Source organism: Coccomyxa subellipsoidea, assembly GCF_000258705.1.
Source record: "Coccomyxa subellipsoidea C-169, whole genome shotgun sequence".
NCBI lineage: Eukaryota > Viridiplantae > Chlorophyta > Trebouxiophyceae > Coccomyxaceae > Coccomyxa > Coccomyxa subellipsoidea.
This window is the reverse complement of record NW_005178036.1, coordinates 1-21,250: the sequence shown is the minus strand read 5'-3', so window position 1 is coordinate 21,250 and position 21,250 is coordinate 1. Positions and strand designations below refer to the sequence as shown.

The 21,250-nt window shown below is 52.3% G+C and overlaps 5 protein-coding genes across 5 annotated transcripts; 3 read left to right on the top strand and 2 right to left on the bottom strand.

Moving 5' to 3' along the window:
• Window positions 1-28: 28 nt before the first annotated feature.
• On the top strand, window positions 29-2,827 carry COCSUDRAFT_65869 (DUF92-domain-containing protein). The gene is made up of 7 exons (XM_005647817.1): window positions 29-552; window positions 646-745; window positions 863-975; window positions 1,183-1,254; window positions 1,497-1,640; window positions 1,904-2,044; window positions 2,237-2,827. The coding sequence occupies exons 1-7, from the start codon at window positions 376-378 to the stop codon at window positions 2,411-2,413; spliced, it is 924 nt and encodes a 307-aa protein (XP_005647874.1). The 5' UTR covers window positions 29-375; the 3' UTR covers window positions 2,414-2,827.
• Window positions 2,828-2,961: 134 nt separating this feature from the next.
• On the bottom strand, window positions 2,962-6,845 carry COCSUDRAFT_65868 (CTP-phosphoethanolamine cytidylyltransferase). The gene is made up of 9 exons (XM_005647816.1): window positions 6,425-6,845; window positions 6,214-6,286; window positions 5,810-6,028; window positions 5,298-5,530; window positions 4,827-5,081; window positions 4,399-4,549; window positions 3,985-4,126; window positions 3,541-3,707; window positions 2,962-3,404 (listed from the first exon to the last, which is right to left on the bottom strand). The coding sequence occupies exons 1-8, from the start codon at window positions 6,587-6,589 to the stop codon at window positions 3,560-3,562; spliced, it is 1,386 nt and encodes a 461-aa protein (XP_005647873.1). The 5' UTR covers window positions 6,590-6,845; the 3' UTR covers window positions 2,962-3,404; window positions 3,541-3,559.
• A 397-nt stretch (window positions 6,846-7,242) lies between these two features.
• Window positions 7,243-13,282, top strand: COCSUDRAFT_41599 (hypothetical protein; the record flags this gene model as incomplete). Its single annotated transcript, XM_005647815.1, has 17 exons — window positions 7,243-7,278; window positions 7,672-7,748; window positions 7,914-8,024; window positions 8,226-8,344; window positions 8,531-8,678; window positions 8,886-9,019; window positions 9,194-9,376; window positions 9,532-9,783; window positions 9,954-10,268; window positions 10,431-10,567; window positions 10,677-10,818; window positions 11,012-11,145; window positions 11,462-11,643; window positions 11,892-12,039; window positions 12,294-12,499; window positions 12,842-13,079; window positions 13,223-13,282. 17 exons carry the CDS (start codon window positions 7,243-7,245, stop codon window positions 13,280-13,282), a joined length of 2,622 nt encoding a protein of 873 aa, XP_005647872.1.
• A 1,379-nt stretch (window positions 13,283-14,661) lies between these two features.
• On the top strand, window positions 14,662-15,838 carry COCSUDRAFT_41598 (hypothetical protein; the record flags this gene model as incomplete). The annotated part of the gene is made up of 4 exons (XM_005647814.1): window positions 14,662-14,929; window positions 15,121-15,204; window positions 15,371-15,433; window positions 15,618-15,838. 4 exons carry the CDS (start codon window positions 14,662-14,664, stop codon window positions 15,836-15,838), a joined length of 636 nt encoding a protein of 211 aa, XP_005647871.1.
• A 375-nt stretch (window positions 15,839-16,213) lies between these two features.
• COCSUDRAFT_33046 (NAD(P)-binding protein) lies at window positions 16,214-19,011 on the bottom strand. The gene is made up of 8 exons (XM_005647813.1): window positions 18,823-19,011; window positions 18,421-18,521; window positions 18,172-18,290; window positions 17,947-18,023; window positions 17,731-17,780; window positions 17,425-17,578; window positions 16,934-17,141; window positions 16,214-16,738 (listed from the first exon to the last, which is right to left on the bottom strand). The coding sequence occupies exons 1-8, from the start codon at window positions 18,881-18,883 to the stop codon at window positions 16,705-16,707; spliced, it is 804 nt and encodes a 267-aa protein (XP_005647870.1). The 5' UTR covers window positions 18,884-19,011; the 3' UTR covers window positions 16,214-16,704.
• Window positions 19,012-21,250: the final 2,239 nt, after the last annotated feature.

The window sequence follows — 21,250 nt, the reverse complement described above, 5'->3', positions numbered from 1 at the left end:
CTGATTACGCTACATGACGGTGTTGTGGGGCAGCAATGCACAGAACTAGCTCCTCAGTTGGTGCCCTGCCAAGAAAGAGCTGATTTATAAGCATCGGAGGCTTTGGGTTGCGCGTGAGATCTGTTTCATAGTGTGAATGGATGCCATCAGTATAAGTTGCACCAATCCTCACTGGTGATTGTTCCTGTGGACGTCGCCTTTGAAGTGTATTGGTCACACGAATAGACTGTTTCCGGATCACCATCATTTGTTGGACTGCCCGGTGGGTTGTAATCCCATCGTAAAGTATAATCCTGGGTTTATCTTGTAAAGGTTTGTGGATTTAAAATGACAAACGCATCGGATCAACGCCAATGAATCTTTAAGCTTGGCACAATGATGGTGGAAGTACCACGGCGGATCCTTGGTCCTAGAGAGGCCTTGCACAGCCTTGCCATCGTTCAGAGGGGTAATGGAGTTTGCCACGCGACTTTTAAGATTCGAAGGAGAGCCCTAAAGGCACCGAGAGAGGCCTGCAATCCTCCCCAAGCAGCCGTTTCGCAATATTTGCAGGTGCCTATTGGCTTTCAATTCAACAGTAAGCCCTGACCTCCAAGGCTTGTCGTTAGATCGCATCCCTTTCGCTGACCTTGTGCTGCATACCAGGACGTGCTTGTGACAATTGGGCAGCCCTCGCCAAGATTGCCTGCTGGCCTGCTGGTGAATTCAGCTGTCTTTGTTCTGGGCATAAATGTCCTTCTCAAAGGTAATCCGCCGTTGATAGACATTTTGATTGTACTCCATGATCTCTCCCATGAAGTGAAGCTGCACACTCTCAAGGTCCAATAATGTCCTTCCAAGCAGGTTCATGTGGGACTGGCAGGGTTGACAGCCGCAGGAGTGTTGCATTCGTGGGCGCTGGGCACTGCAGTTTACTCGGCATTTGGCGCTGGCGGCTATGTCCTCGTCTGCCTGTACTTCATCCTTGGCTCTGCGGTGTGCACACACGAGGCTGGCTATATCAACCGTGTCTGAAATTTGCAGGATCTCGCATGTGGAAGACCGTTGGTGGTCAGTAGCACATAATCCAACTCTCATACAACTTGCCGTTGTCCATGAGATCTCACGTGTGGGACTTTGTCAAGCTGTGGTGCCTGGACGTCTAACGTGTAAAGTGTAAAGGAAGTTGAAGCGCATGTGCAGGTGACAAAGGTGAAGCTGGCTCAGAAGCAGAAGGAGGGCATTGCAGAGGCCCGCTCCGGCCGGCGCACCATTGTGAGTGTCAGAATCCCATACTGCAAGAAAACCTTGACAAGACAGCTTCTTAACTTCTGAAGTTGTATCCTGGGCAGAAGGAGGAGATGCAGCCTTCAGTCTTATGCAGCTGACAGCAATTTGATCTAAATGCATCGTACTGCAGCCCGAAGAAAGTATAAATGGAGCCATGCATTCCTTTTGTTACTTGCATCACGATGTGGAATTGAGGAAGGTAAAAATGGTGGTGTTGCTGCTCTCAGGGCAGTGTATGGGGTTCGGGCCTGGCAGGCATGCTGTGTGCTGTGGCGGCACTGGTGACCGGGCGCTTGGAGCCGTGGCAGATCGGCTTTGTGGCCAGCTTTGTTAGCAAGCTGTCTGACACCGTCTCTTCCGAAATTGGCAAGGTGATTCCCACTCTGCCGTGCTTAGACACCGAAATTTTATTTTCTCTCTGCTTGCGCCATACATCACTCTGCAGGCATTGCTGATCCTGGCAAGGAGCACGCATGAATCTCACACCAATACTACACATATAGTTTGAGATCTGGAGCATACTGCAAGAAAATGTAATCTGACTCCTGCGCCCAGCTCTGCATGAGCACGGACCTCAATCACGGACGAAGCAATGCCAAGAACACAAGAACCCAAGGAAGAAGTGCATGCACAGGCGTACGGGCGCACAACCTACCTAATTACAACGCTGGAGAGGGTCCCCAGGGGTACGGAGGGCGCAGTGAGTGCAGAGGGGACCGCAGCTGGCGCAGCGGCAGCTGTCTTGTTCGCCGGCATCGCTATTCTTGTGGGACAGGTGAACCATTATTTTGTGTTTGGCTTATAAATGCTGGTGCACATGGCATCCTGAGCATATGTAAAGCAAGCAAAATTGGCATTCCTGTCTTCTTCTGCTGAAATCTGCAGAAGGGGACCACGGCTATAGTGTATTCTCTCTTTGGTCCTGAAAACAGCTGTAATGGTTGAATTTCTTTGTCATGGTGTGCAGGTGGGTTGGAGAGAAGCACTGATTGTGGCCGCATCAGCGACAGTGGCAAATCTTTTTGAGAGCTACCTGGGAGCTGTGGTGCAGGGGCGTGTAGACTGGCTCACCAATGATGTGGTCAACATGATTCAGATCTGTTTGGCAGCAGCTCTGGCCATTGCAGGACATGCCCTGCTATGAGGAATACTGTTAATGCTCACATGCGCATAAATGGCCCCAATTTTGAGCGGTGAGAAAGCTTTACCTCAGTTCGCCAGGAAGTCAGAAATAAGCTGGATTTTGGGAGATGCATGCTACTCTTTGTACTTTTATCTTGTCTGTATAGATGTGGACGATACACCCACTCTTCCTGTGCGCAATGTCTGCGAGCATGTGCATTTCTGTTTGCATGGCTTCAGTGCCTACAATTTTCTGCTCCTCAATAGTGTTTTAGTACAAAGTGGTATTGTCGTACAGATGAGAGTGAATGTGAATGTGCACATTTCCACGCTGGCATTGTGGCATATTCAGGACATTGGCAAACTTGTGTTTGGACGCTACGTCATTTATATTAGCTGCCACATGTACCCTATGGCCATGTAAAAATGTCTAGACAAAAAGACAAGGCAGCCTCTGGCATGCGCATGCATTCTGCCGATGCAAATCCAGCAGGCCTGTGCAGATATAATGCCCAATGCCCAATGCATTGCGGCTGCTCACAGTCGAGGATAGTCCAAGTTGGAGATAGACTGAGTCCAATCTCTTTGAGCTCAACCATTGCGCCACAAGCTAAGATCAGCGATATCTGCACTAGTGCACTGCTCCTGACACTACCATGGTAATGCAGCAAATAATTGATATGCAACACCAGATCCAGATGACAAACACATGAAAAGCCTAGAAGATCTGCTTATGCTACAGTAACCTTCACCAGTACTGGGCCCAGCTTCACGTTCAAAAGCTGGGTTTACAGAAGAATACCAAGTAAAACCTTATAGCATGTCCTCAGACAAAGGCTTTCAACTCAAAATCTGCCCTCTCATCTACTGAAAAAGCCACACAATTAGTTCAACCATCAATTGGTCCGCGGGATACCGACGGCTAGGGAGGTGCCATTGTGGGCTTGTGTTCCCACTGAGCAGCAGTGAGAAAGGACGCCTTTAAAACACGGGGCCTGCTGGCTGCGATCGACCTGCATGCACTCCAGTATCAGTAATGCAGCATTCTCTTGCTGTGCAAAGACAAGATGGTTCTATAGGATCAAGTAGCTCAGCCTTGTGGCGAGCAATGCAAGCTATCTAATGCCTCTGCGGAGACTAGAACCACACCTCGCGCTCTCTAACGATCTCACATCTCCGTGACATGCTGCTTTGACTGGTAGTAAGCGGCCTCAGACTTGTTCTTCTTGGCGTTGCGCGCCTCGTAGGCAGCGCGGTTGCTCACAATTCGGTGGATGATGGTTGCCGTTGTGATGTCTCTCGGACTCCGCAGCGTCCTGTGCCACCAGAACAGGGACATGGTGAATTCCAAGCTGTAAACAGACGCCATGATATCTTGTCGACTGCAGGGCTTTGGAGTGTCACTTCCCTGCCAGAGAATCAACTTTGTGACCTTTTTCTAGAAGCAGTAGTTGCAAGCACTGTATCCCAATGCATTGCAGAACTCTGTTCCGCTAAGGGATTGGCTCAACGGCAGCTAGCATTGTGAAACTTCTGTGAAGTCAGTTGGGACAGAAGCAAACAAATAGATCGGTGAATGTGAAGGCTGCGCACCGCATGATATCGCGCTGCTTGGGCACCATGTAGCGCGGGTGGTCGGCGTTGTCGGCCGCGCCGGTCTCGCTGACTGTGCCGCGCACGACCAGGGAGATGTTGAATGTGGTCAGCAGGTCCTCTGTCACCTCCAGCGGGGCACCTGCAGAGCGACACTCTCAGCAATATCAGCACACATGGGACTGTGCAGCCCCCAGAGGCTGAGCCTATCCCGGGGTACTGCCCTGCAGATGTCCTTCGCTATGCATAGTGCACCTGAGCTACTCACAAAATCCTCACGATGCCGGATGCCAGTAGCAGCAAGCCATGCTGATGCTGATGCTCAGGAGAGAAGCATGAGAATGCTGTGTCGCAGTCAATGTGGGTTCCAAATAATGATTGGAATCAGACCAGGAGTAGGAGGTGGGTGCGCACCGATGATGACCTCGTTGACGTAGCAGCAGGCAAGGACGCTGAGTGCGCGCTCATGCAGGTCCATGATGGGCAGGTGGGCACCCCGCCGCTCCATGATGTCATCGTCCGTGTGCAGGCCCACCAGCAGGAAGTCACCCTGTGCCCTCGCCAGCTGCGCACACACACTTCTGCACTGTCAAGATAACATGCCTTATTAAGATGTCTACTGTACCCAAGATTTGTTTTCTCAAGATACCACACAACACTGTGTGCAAAGAAGTTGCAATCTCCAAGCAAGATTCACTTTATGCCCTCTGCCTGCTGTGACTGAGAGCACATCTCCCTCAAACCCTCCAGAGCAGTACACCTCACAATGGGGCAGGAGGACACACCATGACACTGCGCAGAGTGACAGCATGGCCTAATGGACATTAGAGCAGGGGGCAAACCTTGAGGATTTCCACATGGCCGGGGTGGAAGAGGTCAAAGCCGCCGTCAATGTACACGATGCGCGCTCCGGGGGGCGCAGGAACGCCGTCAGAGAACTGCACAATGCGCCGCGAGGTGGGCATGAAGCGCGAGATGATGGTGTGCGCTGGCGGCCGCGGAGACCCGGCCACCGAGCCGCCATCCCCATTTTCCAACTCCTCCAGCGACACCCGCCGCTCCCCACTACTGAACTGCTTCGTTAGCTCCCGGCGCTCCTACAGAGGCAAGATTACCAAGGGTAAATGCTTGTTTTCAGATTTAGATGCACTACATCCAGCCTAATGCCAGCCCAAAGCAGCTTCTAGCATCAGCACTGCTTGCGGGTAACACCTGCATACCTGTGCTGTACAGAAAAAGGATGTTACCCAGTGTTTTGAGGCAAACGCATTTTATTAATTGCAGTAATCAAGAGATAGGTGCAATGGACATACCTCACGGAAGCGCGCATTGTCGCGAGTGCACATGAGCATGCGTCCAACAATGTCTGTGGACGAGACGCCCTCTGTGCGCTTGATCATCTTGAAGCGCCCCTGCTGCTTTGCGTATGCGTACGCATCCGTCCCATCTGGCAGGAGGCACGGGTCATCCCCATGCACCACGTAGTCGATCTTGTGTTTGGTGAACAGCTCGTGCAGGAAGTCCTCGCTCAGAAGGTACGGCGCATCTGCATGCATGCACAAAATACAGCTTCATCTCCCCATCCATCAAGCGCACCTTGTAATCAAGGGCAAGCCACTAAGTCAAGGTACAGGTCAAGACGTTGTACCAAAGGTGCATGGCACTGTGCCTTTTTGCAAGCTGCATTCAGACATGCAAAGCTCGACACTTCAATACTGGTTGGCTCAAATAATTCATCGCATCACGGGGATGAGGAACGGTATTGTGCGTGACGACATGTCTGCCAAACCAAATTTTGTCATGTATATGATGGCACAGCGCTCACCGTCGATGACCTCATCAACCCACTTGACAGAGCCCACCAGACTTTTGCGCTCTGCATAATTCATGACTGGGGGCCCCTTGGCTGCGCGGATCTCATCGTCTGATATCAATCCCACCACAAGTTGGTCACCCAGCATCCTCGCCTGCCGCAGGGCATTTGCATGGCCATAGTGCATCACATCAAAGCAGCCATCAAGGTACACCCTCAGCGGCTTTGTTCCTGTTGCACAAGGAGGGCTGCAGTCAAGCCAAAGTCTGCCTCGGAAAAGCGGTGCAAGCATCATATCTGCATTGTTCGCTCGGCACGCCCTGATAAATGGGGACATTCAAGTAGCACTTGGGGGACAGCATCTTTTGGGTGGCAAGGTCTTTAAGAAGCGCAGCAGTGTGACTGGGACGACTCACTCCTTCTCCGCTTTGCATGCTTCGCAAACAGCTCTGAAATGTACTCTGACACGGTCCCAGGGCGATACTGGTACTGCACAGGCATGAGCCCGCAAGGTGTCAGCCTCAGATATACAAACATGGCATCTCAGCTATTGCAGCCATCGTGTTTCATGTTCAATTGTCAGTCAGCAATCATGAAGTAATCGTCGCGTCCCAGAAAGATACTCACCTCCCTGGGTGCCAATCTGTTGATGGTGTTTTCAGACAGCCACCAGACTGCGGCTCCAGCAACTGGCACAGAGAGTGCAGCCAGCGCCCACCAAAGCGCATCTTTTCTTGCTTCTGGCGAAGCAAAGATAATGAGGCGCCCACCGCGCCCGTCTGTACTGCTCATCAGTGACTTGTCAAGTGCCACTAAAGACTGCTCACAGTGAGATGAACCATTTAATCATAAGAACGGGCAACTAGAAGTTTAAAGGTGCAGATATTGTTAAAAGCTATATGGTGAATAGGTGGCAACAAAACTCCTCCAGAATTCAGATATCTGAACTGATGTCCCAAGCTCTCGGAATAAACTTATTGATTGGGATCCTCGGACTGAACTGGCAGCGTCCCACGTAAAGATGTTCGCGACTATTTCGATATCCAAGATTAAGATTCAGAGGAATCGAAAAGATCCAGCCCGAAATTGCCAAGAAGCTGACTCTGCCGTTTCATTGTGCGGTCCCCCCATGCATATGCACCGCCGGTTCCCCCGCCAGAATTTTATCGGCGTTTTTGAAACTGCTTCTGCCAGTACTTCACAACGAGTCATTTTCAATTGCATCGAGTTGCACAGAATACTAATGCCGTCAATTGCATCATAGTGTGCTTGAGCTGGATTGCAGGGTGGTCAGAACAACGTGGGAGCGTCATGGCAGAGACCAACCTTGCTCAGTTGTTCTCAGACGGTTTGTCGAAGATACAGACGAAGAAGTGAGTTATAAACTTTTCTTTCGAACCTTTCAACACTGCAAAGACTGCATCTTTTAAACAAAATTCCATTCAATGGTCACTGTCTTCCAGAACATCATTTTGGACGATGTGAGGCAGTCTTGCTTAACAGTATTAAACTTGTGGTGTACCTTGCAGTTGGTGGCCTTCAATCTGAAATGACCTCGCTTAAAAGCAATCGATCGCGGCGAAAAACATTTTGAATATCTTCTTACGCTCGTGGGGGCAGGTGTAACAACCTCTTCAAGGACCTGGACAGCCGCGATTTAACTGACGCTGAAGAGAGCATTATTGCGGAGCGAGTTGCGTTGCAACAACGGATGCTGGAGGAGTATGAGAAGCGGGACAAAGCTAGACAGGCAGGCGCTATGTTTCAATGACCTGGCATGATAAACTGTGCAGTCCTACAGACCACAGGCTTCCTTTAGTAGGCGTGCATCATATAGGGATTACTTGGCTGGAGTTCTTGTCTGTCACACGCAGGTTCGGGAGATCTTGAGTATCTGCCCAGACCTGACAGATGAGGAAGCCGAGTGTGCCCTGAAATTGCACAACTATAGGTGAGAAGTCTCCCCGGACTCTTGTATCCCTCAGCTACGAGTGTCACGAGCCCTGACTTATATTGCCATCAGGGAGATCGTTCTGCAACAATGTAATAGCCAGTGCATGCTGCCGTTCCTCTTGTTCTGACCTGGGTGAAGACCTGAACGTGCACTTATGTGCAGGGAGGAGGACGCAGCTGCAGCCTTGACATCAGGGATTGCCTTTAGGCGCAAGGTGCAGGCAATGTGTGGCAGCACCCGCCCACTGCCTAGCACAGCAGGGCCATCGAATAGGTGCGGGCAAACCCCTGTACCTGTGCAGCTTTTCTGATTGTGTACACAAGAGCGAAGCAAACCCCTCAACTGATGTTGAGTTTATGGTTAGGAAAGGTTACTCCTTTGTGATTATGGGAGCACCGAGGTGTGAAGGGTCTTAGCAACAGTATAACATTTGTCACAAACATGTCAAACATGACAGTGTGGATTCATGTGCAGGCTGCCGGCGCCACAGTGCCAGAGCAGGGGCACCTTCACAGTAGGACCTGTGGGTGCACGCCCTGCTGGCGACTTCCTGAAGCACATCGGAGATGGTGTGTTTGTGGGCACCTTCAGAGGTGCGCCAGGGCGCTCATGATGGCGCTTCCCGTCAGAATGCTACTGTACATGTGACTGCGAGTCTCTCAACAATGTCCACAGAACAGCTGCATGCAAAGTGCACGACAGCGATTGGGGCTGCAGCAGCAGTATCCCTGGGAAAATCACGGCAGTGGATGGCTTACAGGCTGCTGCAATGCGTGCAGGGAAAGGCTGGGAGCTGTACAAGACGCGCCCGCTGCCTCGGCCAAAGAGCCCACCTCCCGCGCCACCCAGCGCTGCATTGCTCCAAGCTCAGCACAAGAAGAGAGGCCGGCCACCGAAAGCTCGAGAGCCCAGTCCGCCACGTCCCAGGTAGGCAGGAGACTATGTTGATGAATCTGTCCTCTGCAATCTGCAGTGTGGCTTCTTAATGTCATGCGACCAAGTGGCTGCAGGGCACCACATGCCACTGTGAAAGAAAAGTGTCGCGTCCTGTGCATCATTGCAATACCTCGCTCCTTTGAAACATTTGTGCCGTCAGTCAATAGACTCCATCAAGCAGCTATTGTGCATGTGCAGGTTGCCAAAGCGGCGTGCCCTGGGCGCTGCCAACACCGAGCCGCCGCTGTCTCCGCCAAAAGCCGCGCGGCGCCGCAGAAGTGGCCGCCTAAGGTCCCCCGACACTCTGCCTGGCGTGGATGTCCCTGTCTCAGGTCGGTCCGCCAATAGTCACCTATCTGTCTTTAATGCTATGAATCCATCAGAGTTGGTACTCCAGCACTGCAAATAGTACGCCATCGAGTATATGGTTTGGGTTTGCATTTGCATGGATGGAGCTGCTCTGTGGAGACTGTCTTGCTGAGGCCGCTTGCTCTCACATTGTGCAGGGGATGAAATGCAATGGGCGGCTCAGAAAGGCAGCTCAGAGCCAGGCAGCGAGGCGCCTGTAATCTCGGACGGGGAAGGGCAACCATCGGGTGATCTGGGTCCTGAAGCCAAGGACAGCGCCGATGAACATCGACCTGGAGGAGAAGGAGATGTGCAACCGCTGCCGGACAGGGCATCTGCAGGTGCATTTCCATATCTGACTGGATGCATTTCCGCCGACTGAGCAGACTTTGTGACACCCCTAGTTCAGAATCATGGTATTTTTGTTGAGTGCAGTGCCTGTTAGAAATTATTCATCCTCTTCCTTGGTACAAATACATTTCATGTGTTGCTGCAGGAGTGCTCGAGGATCTTGCAGATTCTCACCAGAACGAAAACCACAAAATTGTGCACGAGGCGGAGGAGCGCGCTAATATCACTGGTGCAGAGGATGAGGAGCCAGGCGCCCCGCTGGCAGCTTCTCCTAGGGATGCACCGGCTTCCCAACAGGTGGCAGCTGTGCCAAGGCGTCAGCGTGACAGCCGCCGCTTCAGGAAAGGCACCCCTGCGCTCCCATGGACGGATCTTAGCACCTCTGCTGACCCAGAAGGTGCTCTCACATCCTTCACCACTGTATGGACAATCCCAATTCAGGATCTCGTTGCCCTGATCCTGGACATAGAGCTTTTTGTGCTCATAGGAGGATAGGTGGTGTGGCAGTGCTGTTGGATCGACTTGCAGCTGGATGTGGTGTCTTAGTCATTGGCGTGTGCGCAGCAGGTGAGCCAGTGCATGCTGAGGCTGGTGCCAGCAATGCACGCCAGTCAACGGCAGACCAGCAGGCTGATGTGGCCCAAGCCTCAGCAGCGGTCAGCAGCGGTGCCCTGTCAGACAAAGAACCTGCCCTGGAACAGCAGACTCCAGCAGCAAAGGAAAGATTAGAGCCGGATGGAGTGGCAGACGGTGATGAGCACCCGGCTCTGCAGGACCATCAAGTCGTGGACGTGTCCTCAGAAGATACGTTCAAGGCCAAGCGCAGCACGCGCGAGCGCGCCAGCGCAGGCAAGAATTGCGACGACACCGAGAAGCAGGAAGGTAAGCACTGTCGTACAGATACCGCGCGTCGCAGCTTTGTGTCTGGAAGTTCAAGCCTTTAGAGTGTGTTGTGCAATATATTGGCATTGCTGTACAGTACGCAAGGCTGCTGTGCTGGAGAAATTCTTCCTATGGCGTTGACTGGTCATCTGTGTGCTGCAGCCGAAGACGCGCGGCCGAAGCGCCAGCGGCGCGCATCAGCCAAGGCAACGGAGGCGCTGCTGAACATCACGTTGGCGGCAGACATGCAAGAGTGGGGATATGGTGACCCGCGGGCAGCCTCCTCCAAACCTGCCCAGGTCAGCTAGTCCCACACCAGCAATATCCGGCCTCATACCGCTCGTTTTGCGCACTGGATCCACTATAGCCATGATTAGCAACACTGAGGATGCAGGATGGTTAATGCAGGGACAGAAGAGGACGAGCGCAGCCCTGGGAAGCCAGCCGCACTCTCCCAGGAGGTCTCCTCGTGCGCACGCTGCCATACGCTCCCCCGGCGTTGCTGCGGCAGCCGCCGCACCGGCACCGCTGGTCAACAAGCCTCGGCTAGGTGTGCTGGCTTGGGAGCACTTCACAGCGTGTGGGCTGTCACCCTGTCATAACTTGTCCTTAATATGAATTGTTTGGTGGGATACTGGTCTGCAGGACGCACCTTGCATATTGGCAGAAAAGGTGTGTGATACTAAGATAATATGGATTTATATGGTAAAAAGTGCTTTGAGAACTTACTACATGCTTTGCAGGGCGGGTGAAGCGGTGCAGCAGCAAGCAGGTGGAGCTGCAGTGCATCGGCGAGCTGCGCCTGGAGCACGGCTGGCACAACAACGGCTACATCTTCCCCGACGGCTTCTGCACCCGCACCGTCTTCCGCTCCTCGGTGCGCACGTGCCTCCACCTGGCACCTCAGTCCCCTCGCCTTTCAATGCCTTTATATATTCTGGGATGTGCCCTCACCATAATATGATTTGATTTTCCCTGTGCTTGACCCTGACCATTATCAATATTGTTATTTTCTGGGACCCGGAATCTAGTGGGGCAATCTAGTGCAAGACGTGAAAGCAGGGATGCTTGAGGACAGTCCCGGCTTGATATGGGCATGCAGGGGACTCTAAATCAACAACATACCGATTAATTTAGTGTCCCTGTGGGCATTATTGTGATCGTCTTGTGAGCCAGGATACTTACCAATGCAGGTGGAGCTGGACCAGCTGTGCATGCACACCTGCAGCATCCTGGGCCGCGAGGGCCCCAACTGGCCGGCGCCCACCTTCCGCATCGTGGCAGCCGACCGCCCAGACGAGGTGCTGGACGCCAAATCTCCCACGGGTGCCTGGAACGCCGTGCTCTCACGTATCAACAGCGAAATCGAGGCCAGGTGCGCCTGCTGCCTCAATTTCCTGCTCTTTGCCAAGAGCATCACAACATTTCTGCCCTCCTATTGTGATTTCGGGGGTGAGCCTGCACAATACACTGTCTGTAAAACTACATGCGCCTCCAAGTCCCAGTTCCGATCCAGGGTGTAGTATGCAGCCACCACCAGCCTCATAGACAGTAGCAATGAATGATACCCCAAAAAGAGGAGTGCGATATCTGCCTGACGCCCTGCTGTGGTATTCGTTCCAGGCGGAGCGCAGGAGCGGATTTGCCGCCGCCGCCCAAGACAGCAATTGCAGGGCCGGAGTACTTTGGGCTGACACACCCAGAGCTGCTGGAGCAGATTGAGGCGCTTGACCCTGAAGGTCTTTGCACCGGCTATTGGGCCGGGAAGGAGGTGCATTTTCTGCCCCTTTCCTCACACCGCAAATGGTGTACTGCGCGCCTGTGAGTGGGGATAAGCATGCCGCTTTGCTTGGACACTGTTTAGATTGCAAGACCCTGTATCCACAGAAGCTAATACGCAGCCACGCGGAAGAATCCCTCCTGTACAGCTTTATTCCGGTCCACCAAGCAGCTGAGGATGTTGTACTGCCAGCAATCATTGGGCAGGAAGATATTGAAGGGTGCTATAACTGTGTGTGGCTTCAGGACCGGCTGGCGTACGGGCAAGTCCACGGCATAGCCCCGGACAGGAAGGGCACACAGGGGAGTTCGGCTGCAGCGCTGCCGAGATTGTTCCCTGCCCCGTCAGGAGGCGCCGCACGCCGCCGCAGACGGGGCGGCCGGGGGACAGATGCCGATAGAGATGATGCGGACGAGGCGCGGGACAATGAGGAGGTGTATGCGGGCAACAGGTGCGCTCACCTTTTGAGCTGCATTCCCTCACTTGTAGGTCGCAAAATGGATTTGCATTTCATTGTGTGAGTGAGACCAAGACCATTGGGAACCCTGTCAGCGGCAGCGTTTGAAACACCTGCTCTCTCAATATGTCTATGCTTGAGCGTCTCCCAGGCTCCTTGTTCAGTATTCAAAGGGTAAAGATGTACACTCTTCTGAGATTTTGAATGTTTTTTGACTTCTTTTCAACGCATCTATAGCACAGCCTGACATGACATGCACTCTGGATCCAGCTGTGCATGCATGCATGTTTCCGTTCTATCTCCGTGGAATTATGTGCGCTCCTGTCTGTGGATCAGGTGGTCGGGTCTGGACCGGGCCGAGCGTGCCAGGAGGCGTGCGGGCGATGGCGGCAGCACGGCCGTGGCTGATGCAGACAATCCGCTGCCCCATGTGATCGACCCCATCACGCTGGAGCCTGTGGTGACGCCTGCCATGTCACCGGCCGGCCATGTGATGGGCCTGGCCACCTGGATTGCTGTGCTGGCGGAGCAGGGCAAGTGCCCCTTCACACAGCAGCCGCTGCGCAGGGACCAGGTGGGGCTTCAGTGGGAAGAGGGCCTCATATCACTGTTGCTTTGAGCCCATGTTGTGATGCTTATTGCTTGCTGAGTGCTCAACTGTCTGGCTGGTCTTTCCAAGATGTGTGCCTGTGCTGATGCAGCCTGTGAATGCTGCAGATCACCGTGCTGACCAAGAGCAACCTTGACCGATTCCAAGACCGCCTGAAGCTGCCATAATTGATGGACTGGATGAATAATGACGCCAGCTGGCGTAACAGTCACCCTCGCCGGAGTTCTATGGAGTGATATGCCTAGTCCGCAACTTGGCCAACAATGCTGCAAATTCTTGTGTGATTCTTCGAAATTGCTCACTTTAATTGTCATATTTGGCAGAATCCCGGGCCCCGGCTGGCGGGGCGGCGGTATAAATACTGTGCACCGTGCCCACAATTGATTGGGTCTTGCTTGGATCTGGCGAGTCCATCAACATTATGGCAGCCCAAGCTGCAGAGTGTCTGCAGGACGTACCTTGCCTTTTGGCAGGAAAAGCCTGTGTTGATAATGATTTGGCAGAACATCACTTGACTGCTGTCCTGCTAGTAAGTTGAAAAGCGCCTTTGTTGTGCTCGTAACAGAGCAGCTGCAGTGGCGCAAGCACGTGCTGTGTACTGTGGCTCTAGACATCCATCCTGAAATGCAGGAAAATTGTGGAAGTCCTTTTACAATGAATGGTTGTACTAATGTAAGTTCTAGGAACAATTTGTAAGCACACTGGATATCGGCACTCGAACAATCCAGATGAGCAGCTTTGAAGTTCAAAAATGAAATTGCTGATGTGACCAAGAAGGCAGCATATCTTTCCAAACATGCCAATTCTTCCCACTTGACGCCTGCACTATTTTCTGCACCAGCTCCCCCATGGGAAACCTATTGGGTAGGTTGCGTCCTATAATCGCAGGGTGAAGATTCCTTTCTTGCAGCCAAAAGATTCCACATTCTTATCAGTCGACAGCTGATGCGCACGCTCGCTGGGACGCCGCGAGCACGTTCGGCCCATACAAAGATTTCAAAGTACTTCTCGCTGCATCACACTGACCCATCTGTCGTGCCAGTAGACGAATCCTTTGGGACCTGCGCGACTGGCGTTGTAACGGAGCCCACTAGATCATCTTTGTTCCGTTCCAGTCGTCATCTGAAAGGCGCAGGCAACCTCGTGTGCCAAAGGTGGAATGCAACTCCTGCCGAGCACGAGTATTTAGTCTTGTTGAGGTACGCCCCAGGTGGCTCGTGCCAATCAGAACAGCATTGTCAGCGATCCCGACGCAGTCTTGCCAAGAACAGCCAGATTATGTATATAAAATGCTCAAAGAATATCTACACATCATCCATAGAATAGAACTCGACAATCAGACAGGATTGATCACGCGCTCCGGCTGTTCCTGCACGGATGCGAGGTGTCGGGCAGATGGCGCCGTGATGGGGCCGTGCCAGCGCAATCGATCCAGCCATTGCCTTACCGTGCATGATAGCTTGCGATCATTGGAATCGTCCTTGTATCCAGCTCATGATCACAGCAAAGCGTTGACTTTCGTGGGCTGGTCTAGGGCAGTGCAGGAATGGCCATGGACAGAGGGGAGATGATGGTGTATGCAAATGGGCGTGCATATCACAAGGCAGAGAGCTTGATCACCGTCCGTCTTAAGGGCACTGGGCCAGGCTTTGGCCCAGAGGCCAGGTTCCACAGTGAGGATGGTGCTGCAGCCATCCTCAAGGCACTCAGCAAACACTGCTGCTTCACACGGGGAGTGCTAGAGGACAAGCACGGTGTCATCATCACTGAGGCCACAAAGCGCCTGGAGCCAGGCACATACTTCTACATTCCAGGTGCGCTGCAATTGACCCATACGGAGTGAAGTGTTCATGCCTCTCAAGCTGCAGACATAACTCATGCGACCGGGTGACAGTGACACAAGTGATGCCTAATGCCCAGAAGATGATGCAAGCGGTGGTAGAGTATTCTTTATGTACAAAACAGCAAATTGCAGCACTGACAAATACTATTTTATGCCTGGCAGACTCGTCAGTGGACTCGCACACCATCGTCGACCTTGCCTCGGCTGTGAATGCGGGACTCTCGAGTGCCATTGTGTCTCATGGAGGTGAATTGCATACCTGATGCGCCCATGCTTTGATTGCCATTTGATCATGGCTACATTTCACATTTTTGCTGCATGCATGACACCTAAGAATCAGGATTGTGCTCCATGTTATGCCTCGCATGTGCAGCTGCTCAAGCAGCCTCTGAAAACTCCTGCATGCTTGCAGATGAGCTGGCCAAGGTATTTGCGACTGCAGCGGTGGAAGCAGAGATTGTGCACCAGAAAGAAGGTATGCAGGATGCCTCTCAAGACAGTGTGCACAGCAATGTAATTTGACACGACAGCATCCATTTGCACTGAATAGGGGGAAACTTTTGCTCATGCATGCCATGGCTGCCTGACTTGCTGCAGGTCTTCGGCATTGCAGCCAACATGTGAGACAGTCAGATGAAATGCTCTGCTTTTGTCTGCAGGTCGGCGCACAGTGGATGTGCTGATGCCGCTGCTATACTTCACGCTGCTGATGCTGTGGCTGGTCTGGCAGCGGGGCGGCTGGCTGGACAGTGTGGCCGAGGCCCAGAACGTGCTCACGGTCTTCCGACGCATTGTGCAGCTGACGGACATCGGCTTTGCCTTCTACTGGGACCCGCCCAAGTACTGGGTGGCCATCAAGATGCTCCTGCGCTGGCGCTGAACCCCAATCCCTGACTTGGCCAGAGTCTGTCCGCACACCAGTTGCTTCTGTGGGATTTGTATATTTCACACACCAGGATTGTCTGTACTAGTATGAGAACAATGGTCATGAGTAGAGCGCTGTCTCAGTCCAGTCAACATGTGTAGCGATGTCAGGGTTGCTGACACACAGTCGTGCGGCCAACTGTAGAGTCAAGGTCTCTGACAAGAACAAGCGCGAGGTGCAACCCTAAACCCTTCAGGGGCTATTAGCTAAGCAATGCAACGTGGACATATGTGACAAATCTTTTGATACAGAAGTAATTGGCAGGAGGCCTATGCATAAGCCTGAGCATGAGGCGCGCGCAGTCTTGTGGTAATTGAGACACATTTTGCTCACTGCTGTCAAACAGTCATTGAAATGGTCAATAAATACACATTTCATGGCCGCTTTGTCATAAGTAAAGGGAGTGTGAAGTGTCTTTTACTGATCAAGAAATTAAGAGCACCTTCTTTAGCGACAGTGGAAAATAGAGAAGGGTGAGGCCTCGCGGCAAATCCTCGGAGTCTCTTACTTGTGAGACAGCAAATGTCTTTGCCCATTTGGAATGAAACGCCTGTGTGGTGCTCAGCGGCTGTATGTACAACATCTGTTCTTGCAAGTTCTCTGGGTTTCCACCATATCTTCAAGGTAGTCCTTCATAGCATGTGCCATCATAGCTGTCCTCAGCAGTTACCTGCTAGTATTTGCCATTTTGACCTAAGTGGATTGCAGGAACGCCATATGCAGAAATCAACGATTGATCAGGTGGCATCATCGAGCAGTCATTCATTGTAGTATAGTGTAACTCCTGGAAACATTGACTGCAAACATGCACTCCAGCATGCTCACTCAAACATACTCGCCCTGTTGAACCAGTACCTGCGCAGACATCATTGGCTTACTAAATGGCTCGAATGGCAGTGGGCAGCGTGGGCTTGCAGCTATCCATAATCGTGCAGGCTGCCAAGGGAAACACAGTACATCCAGGCAAAGACATGTCTTGTACAAGAGCAAAAGAAGGAAATATCCACTTCTCAGATCCTTGACTCATTAGGCAAGTGGACAGGGTCTCACCCTAAGGTAGCGCCTCCGTCGACCCGCAGGTTGACCCCGGTGATGAAAGAAGCTGCGTTGGATGCCAGAAACACGATGGGGGCCGCGACCTCTTCCGGCTCAGCCACGCGATTCTGCGCATGGTGTGGTGCAAGCTTTGCTATGATCTCCTCTTTGGGGACTCCTTGCTTCTCAGCCATGTTATCAAATGCCTCTGTGTTGATCGCAGCTGCATGTCAGCACAGCAATTGCATCAGGCATGCATTCCTTCTATAACACGCTATCACCAGGGTTGCAAATGTATGGAAGCTATTCATGCAGCCCCACTGCTGTGGGCGACGCGCTGACAGAAACGGGCAGGCAGGCCAAGGCACAATTTGATCAAATGGCAGTGACACTCAAAGTAAGGGATGCAGATTATACTACCATATTATCACCATCTCTTGTGATAACAATCACACTGCCAGTGACTGGGTGCAGTTTGTGTGCAGTGAACAGGTGGGGTTCCGCACCTGGGAGGATGGAGTTCACGCGCACCCCTTTGGGAGCAAACTCAAAGGCCAGGTCCTGTGTCAGTTTGTCCTGTGCTGCCTTGGCCACGCCATATGGAGCAAATGTTGCTGCGGGGAATATCGCTGCAACTGAGGATATGTTCACAATGGCGCCCTGCACAAGCAGAAACACACATACTGAGGAAACAAAATGAGGGGTCATCACTTGTTTTTCTTTTTTCCCCCTCAGAGAGCAGCTGAAGAGCACTCCCGTAGACGATCAGCAACAATTTGCAAAAATTGCGCATATAGATGAAAGCAATATACCTTGTTCTTGATCAGTTCCTCCTCCGCTGCCCTGATGAGTGTCAGGTTCCCTGCAGTGCAAGAGTGCCCCATCAGCTCATGCAGCCATTCACACAAAGGCTCGCAAAGTCTATCTTTAGGCACTTCTGCAGCCTCCTCACAACAGCTATCTGAGACAGGGGTGCAGTCCAAATTTGCAACACGCCCACATGTTCTGGTGCACATAAATGAAAGTACCTGTCACGTGCAGCTTGAAGGCAGCTATGTAGGCAGCCTCATCGTTGCCGTTCATTTCTTCTGTGGTGACTCCGCCACTGCACCAGGCAGGAGTGAGCCAATCATCACACGGCCCCAATGCCACAGAACAAGCAAGTTCCATGAGGGTTTTTCAGGACAGCAAAAGATGCTTGATGATAAAGTGCTAAATTCACTTTGGTGGTTGGCCTGCATCCTGGCACCCACCTGTTGACCAGAATGTCCAGGCCCCCCAGCTTCTCAATGGCCTCCTTGACAGCGCGTTTCATGTCATCCTCCTTTGTCAGGTCTGCCACAATCGAGACTCCATGCTTCAGCTGCTTTGACTGTGAAGCACAAAAGATATGTGAGTCTGTTTGAGAGTTTCTACCTGTACATCAGAGTTGCGAATGCATTTGTGACAAGTGCAGTCGTGTTGCTTGCAACGCCGGAGCATAAGTAACATGGTTGTCTCACCACTGCATCCAAGCGCTCCAGCCTCCTCCCAAGCACCGCGACATGGCATCCATTGGCGTCAAACTGATGAGCAGCCGCTTTGCCAATGCCCGCAGATCCACCTGCATCGTGCATAAATCAAATTCTTGAGAATCTGGTGGCACCCAAATGCAAACGAGGTGCCTCTCAGAATCAGAAGTTGTGCTTTCGAGGGATGCTCAAAATGTGCAAAGACGAAGTACTGAGCCACAAAAAACCGACTTGAGTACCCCTTCAATTAGCAATGACCCCTTCATTGCTGCAGTTGTTGGCGCAAGCAAAAGCGATCAGCAGATCATGTTGACATCAGGAGATCAGGGTACTTCACAAGGTTCATCAATCTTTTATCGAGTGAACCAGATATATTGAAGGAACCTAACTCACCAGTGATAAGTACACGTTTGCCCTGAAGGTCTGGTATGATCGGAGTTGTTCCCGCTCCCATGACGCTTTCGGATGCCAGCCGGGTCTCCTGTCAATGCTCTGTATGCAGCCCTGTGCTGTCGCAAAGTCTTCAGAGCGATAAATATCGCGACTAGAGGGTCGAGGGAGCACTTTGGCTTTGTAATATCTAATTACGACACAAATTATGGAAGGTTCTCGTTGACCATCGATTGCGTGGGGTCCGGAAGCTGCCCTGCACCTCACGTGGCCCCGCCGGCAGCTTCCCTAATGAAGTTGCCCGAAGCTGTGAACTAGTGTGGTCCGCACGTGGGGCATTGACTGACAGCAGTGTTGGCTGTGCATGATGCATGGAAGTAGGCATTCAAGATTTTAGATATAAGATGATTACACGGGTGCCGCTTGATTGACATGCGTGCATCAGAATGTTGCGGATCCGGAGCATATGAGCATAGTGTCACTCAGCAAACCACAGGCTTGGTATCATACAAGGCATGGCATGGCGTGGAATGAAGTCAAAAAGACTGCAGAATTCTTAATCTTGACAACGTTGCAAGTAGTGGAAGGTTCATTAGTGGCAGAAGTGCAAGTTGACAACACTACAAGGCTGACATGAAACGCATGATATTCCAACAACAACACAGAGCATCATGCAGCACGATTGGAAGCTCTGATAATAGCCCAAACACGGCGGCTGTGCCCCGGGGCACCTTCCATCACGGTGTTGTAACCCATGACCCCTGATTGCAGGGTGATGTAACTCTTCTCCAAAACATGTGCCTGAGCAGGGGGGGTGACCACATCCAAGACAGGGCACTGGAAGGCATCACGGCCATACCGCAGAAGATCAACGCGCATGCGCGGGCGGCAGGAAGAGGGGCGCAGGTGCGCAGCGGCCCTGGCCGCGGCCGGAAAGTCCTGCGTGACGCCGATGTAGACGCGTGCATTGAGAAGATTCTTGACGCGGTACATTGCCTAAGCGCTGGGGTGCTCTCGGCGTCACTTAGCCGAGTGCATGCGCACAGATTCGAGCGCCTTGGCGGTACCGGCTTGCGCCGCGCACCGGTGGGCTTGCGCGCGCGCTTGGTCGGAGCCGCAGCTTCGGAAGCGGCGGGGGAGCCGCGAGCGGCCCGCAACACGCGCTTCTTGGGAGGGGTGGACGGCCCCTGCGAAAGGCACGCATCAGAAATGAGACCAAGCTGACAACACTGCTGTCACAGGGAGCCGGGGTGCATGCACATGGTGGACCACGCTTGGGAAGCACCAGAGACAATGAAGCAGAACAGGAGACGAAATGTGGAAGAGAGAGGTACCGGTGCGAGCGCATCAGAGGCGGCCGTTTTTTTTTTTTTTTATTTATTTTATTTAGGGAGACAGGGGTTCAGTATCTTGCTTTGCCTGCCATGTGAAGCCTTGCATGCTGTAGGGTGGCATACCCCCTTGGCTAAGTTTCATATATGGCCCTTTTCAAGGGGTGAATGCATGGCTTCAAGGGGATTTCATCCAATGGCACTTATGCTCAAGACCTACTTTCCCATGTTGGCATGTAACTTGGCAACACTTGGCAACACTTGGCAAGACTTGGCCTTGGGCTGCAGATGACCACTGCCCCGGCTCACACTTGGTGTTTGGGATGTATGAGACCCCTTTGTGAGATTTGAGGACCCTTGGACCCACTGCACAAGCACAACACATGCTCCAAGTGGGCACAGGATGCAGCCATGCACCTGGCATATGTATACACCATGCTGCACACCTGCACAGGGTGCCGCATCACTTGGCACCCATGCAGGATCATGTATGGGCCCCATACGAGTCCTCCCAGCCATGCCAAGGGTCTTGGATCCCCTGCACACCTCCAAGGCAACCCCATGTGCCTTGCAAGCCACTGCAAACCTTATTTAAATTCACACCCACCTCCATAAATTGTGAGCCACCTCTGGCAACCCATAACATGGCCTCCTGCATGGGACTGTGAATTAGGGTTTAGGGTGTAGGGTTTAGGGTTCAGGGTTTAGGATTGAGGGGTTAGGGTTTAGGGTTTAGGGCCAGGGGTTTAGGGTTTAGGGTTTAGGGTTTAGGGTTTGGCCCAGGGTTAAGGGTTTAGGGTTTAGGGGTTAGGGTTTAGGGGTTTAGGGTTTAGGGTTTAGGGTTTAGGGTTTAGGGTTTAGGGTTTAGGGTTTAGGGTTTAGGGTTTAGGGTTTAGGGTTTAGGGTTTAGGGTTTAGGGTTTAGGGTTTAGGGTTTAGGGTTTAGGGTTTAGGGTTTAGGGTTTAGGGTTTAGGGTTTAGGGTTTAGGGTTTAGGGTTTAGGGTTTAGGGTTTAGGGTTTAGGGTTTAGGGTTTAGGGTTTAGGGTTTAGGGTTTAGGGTTTAGGGTTTAGGGTTTAGGGTTTAGGGTTTAGGGTTTAGG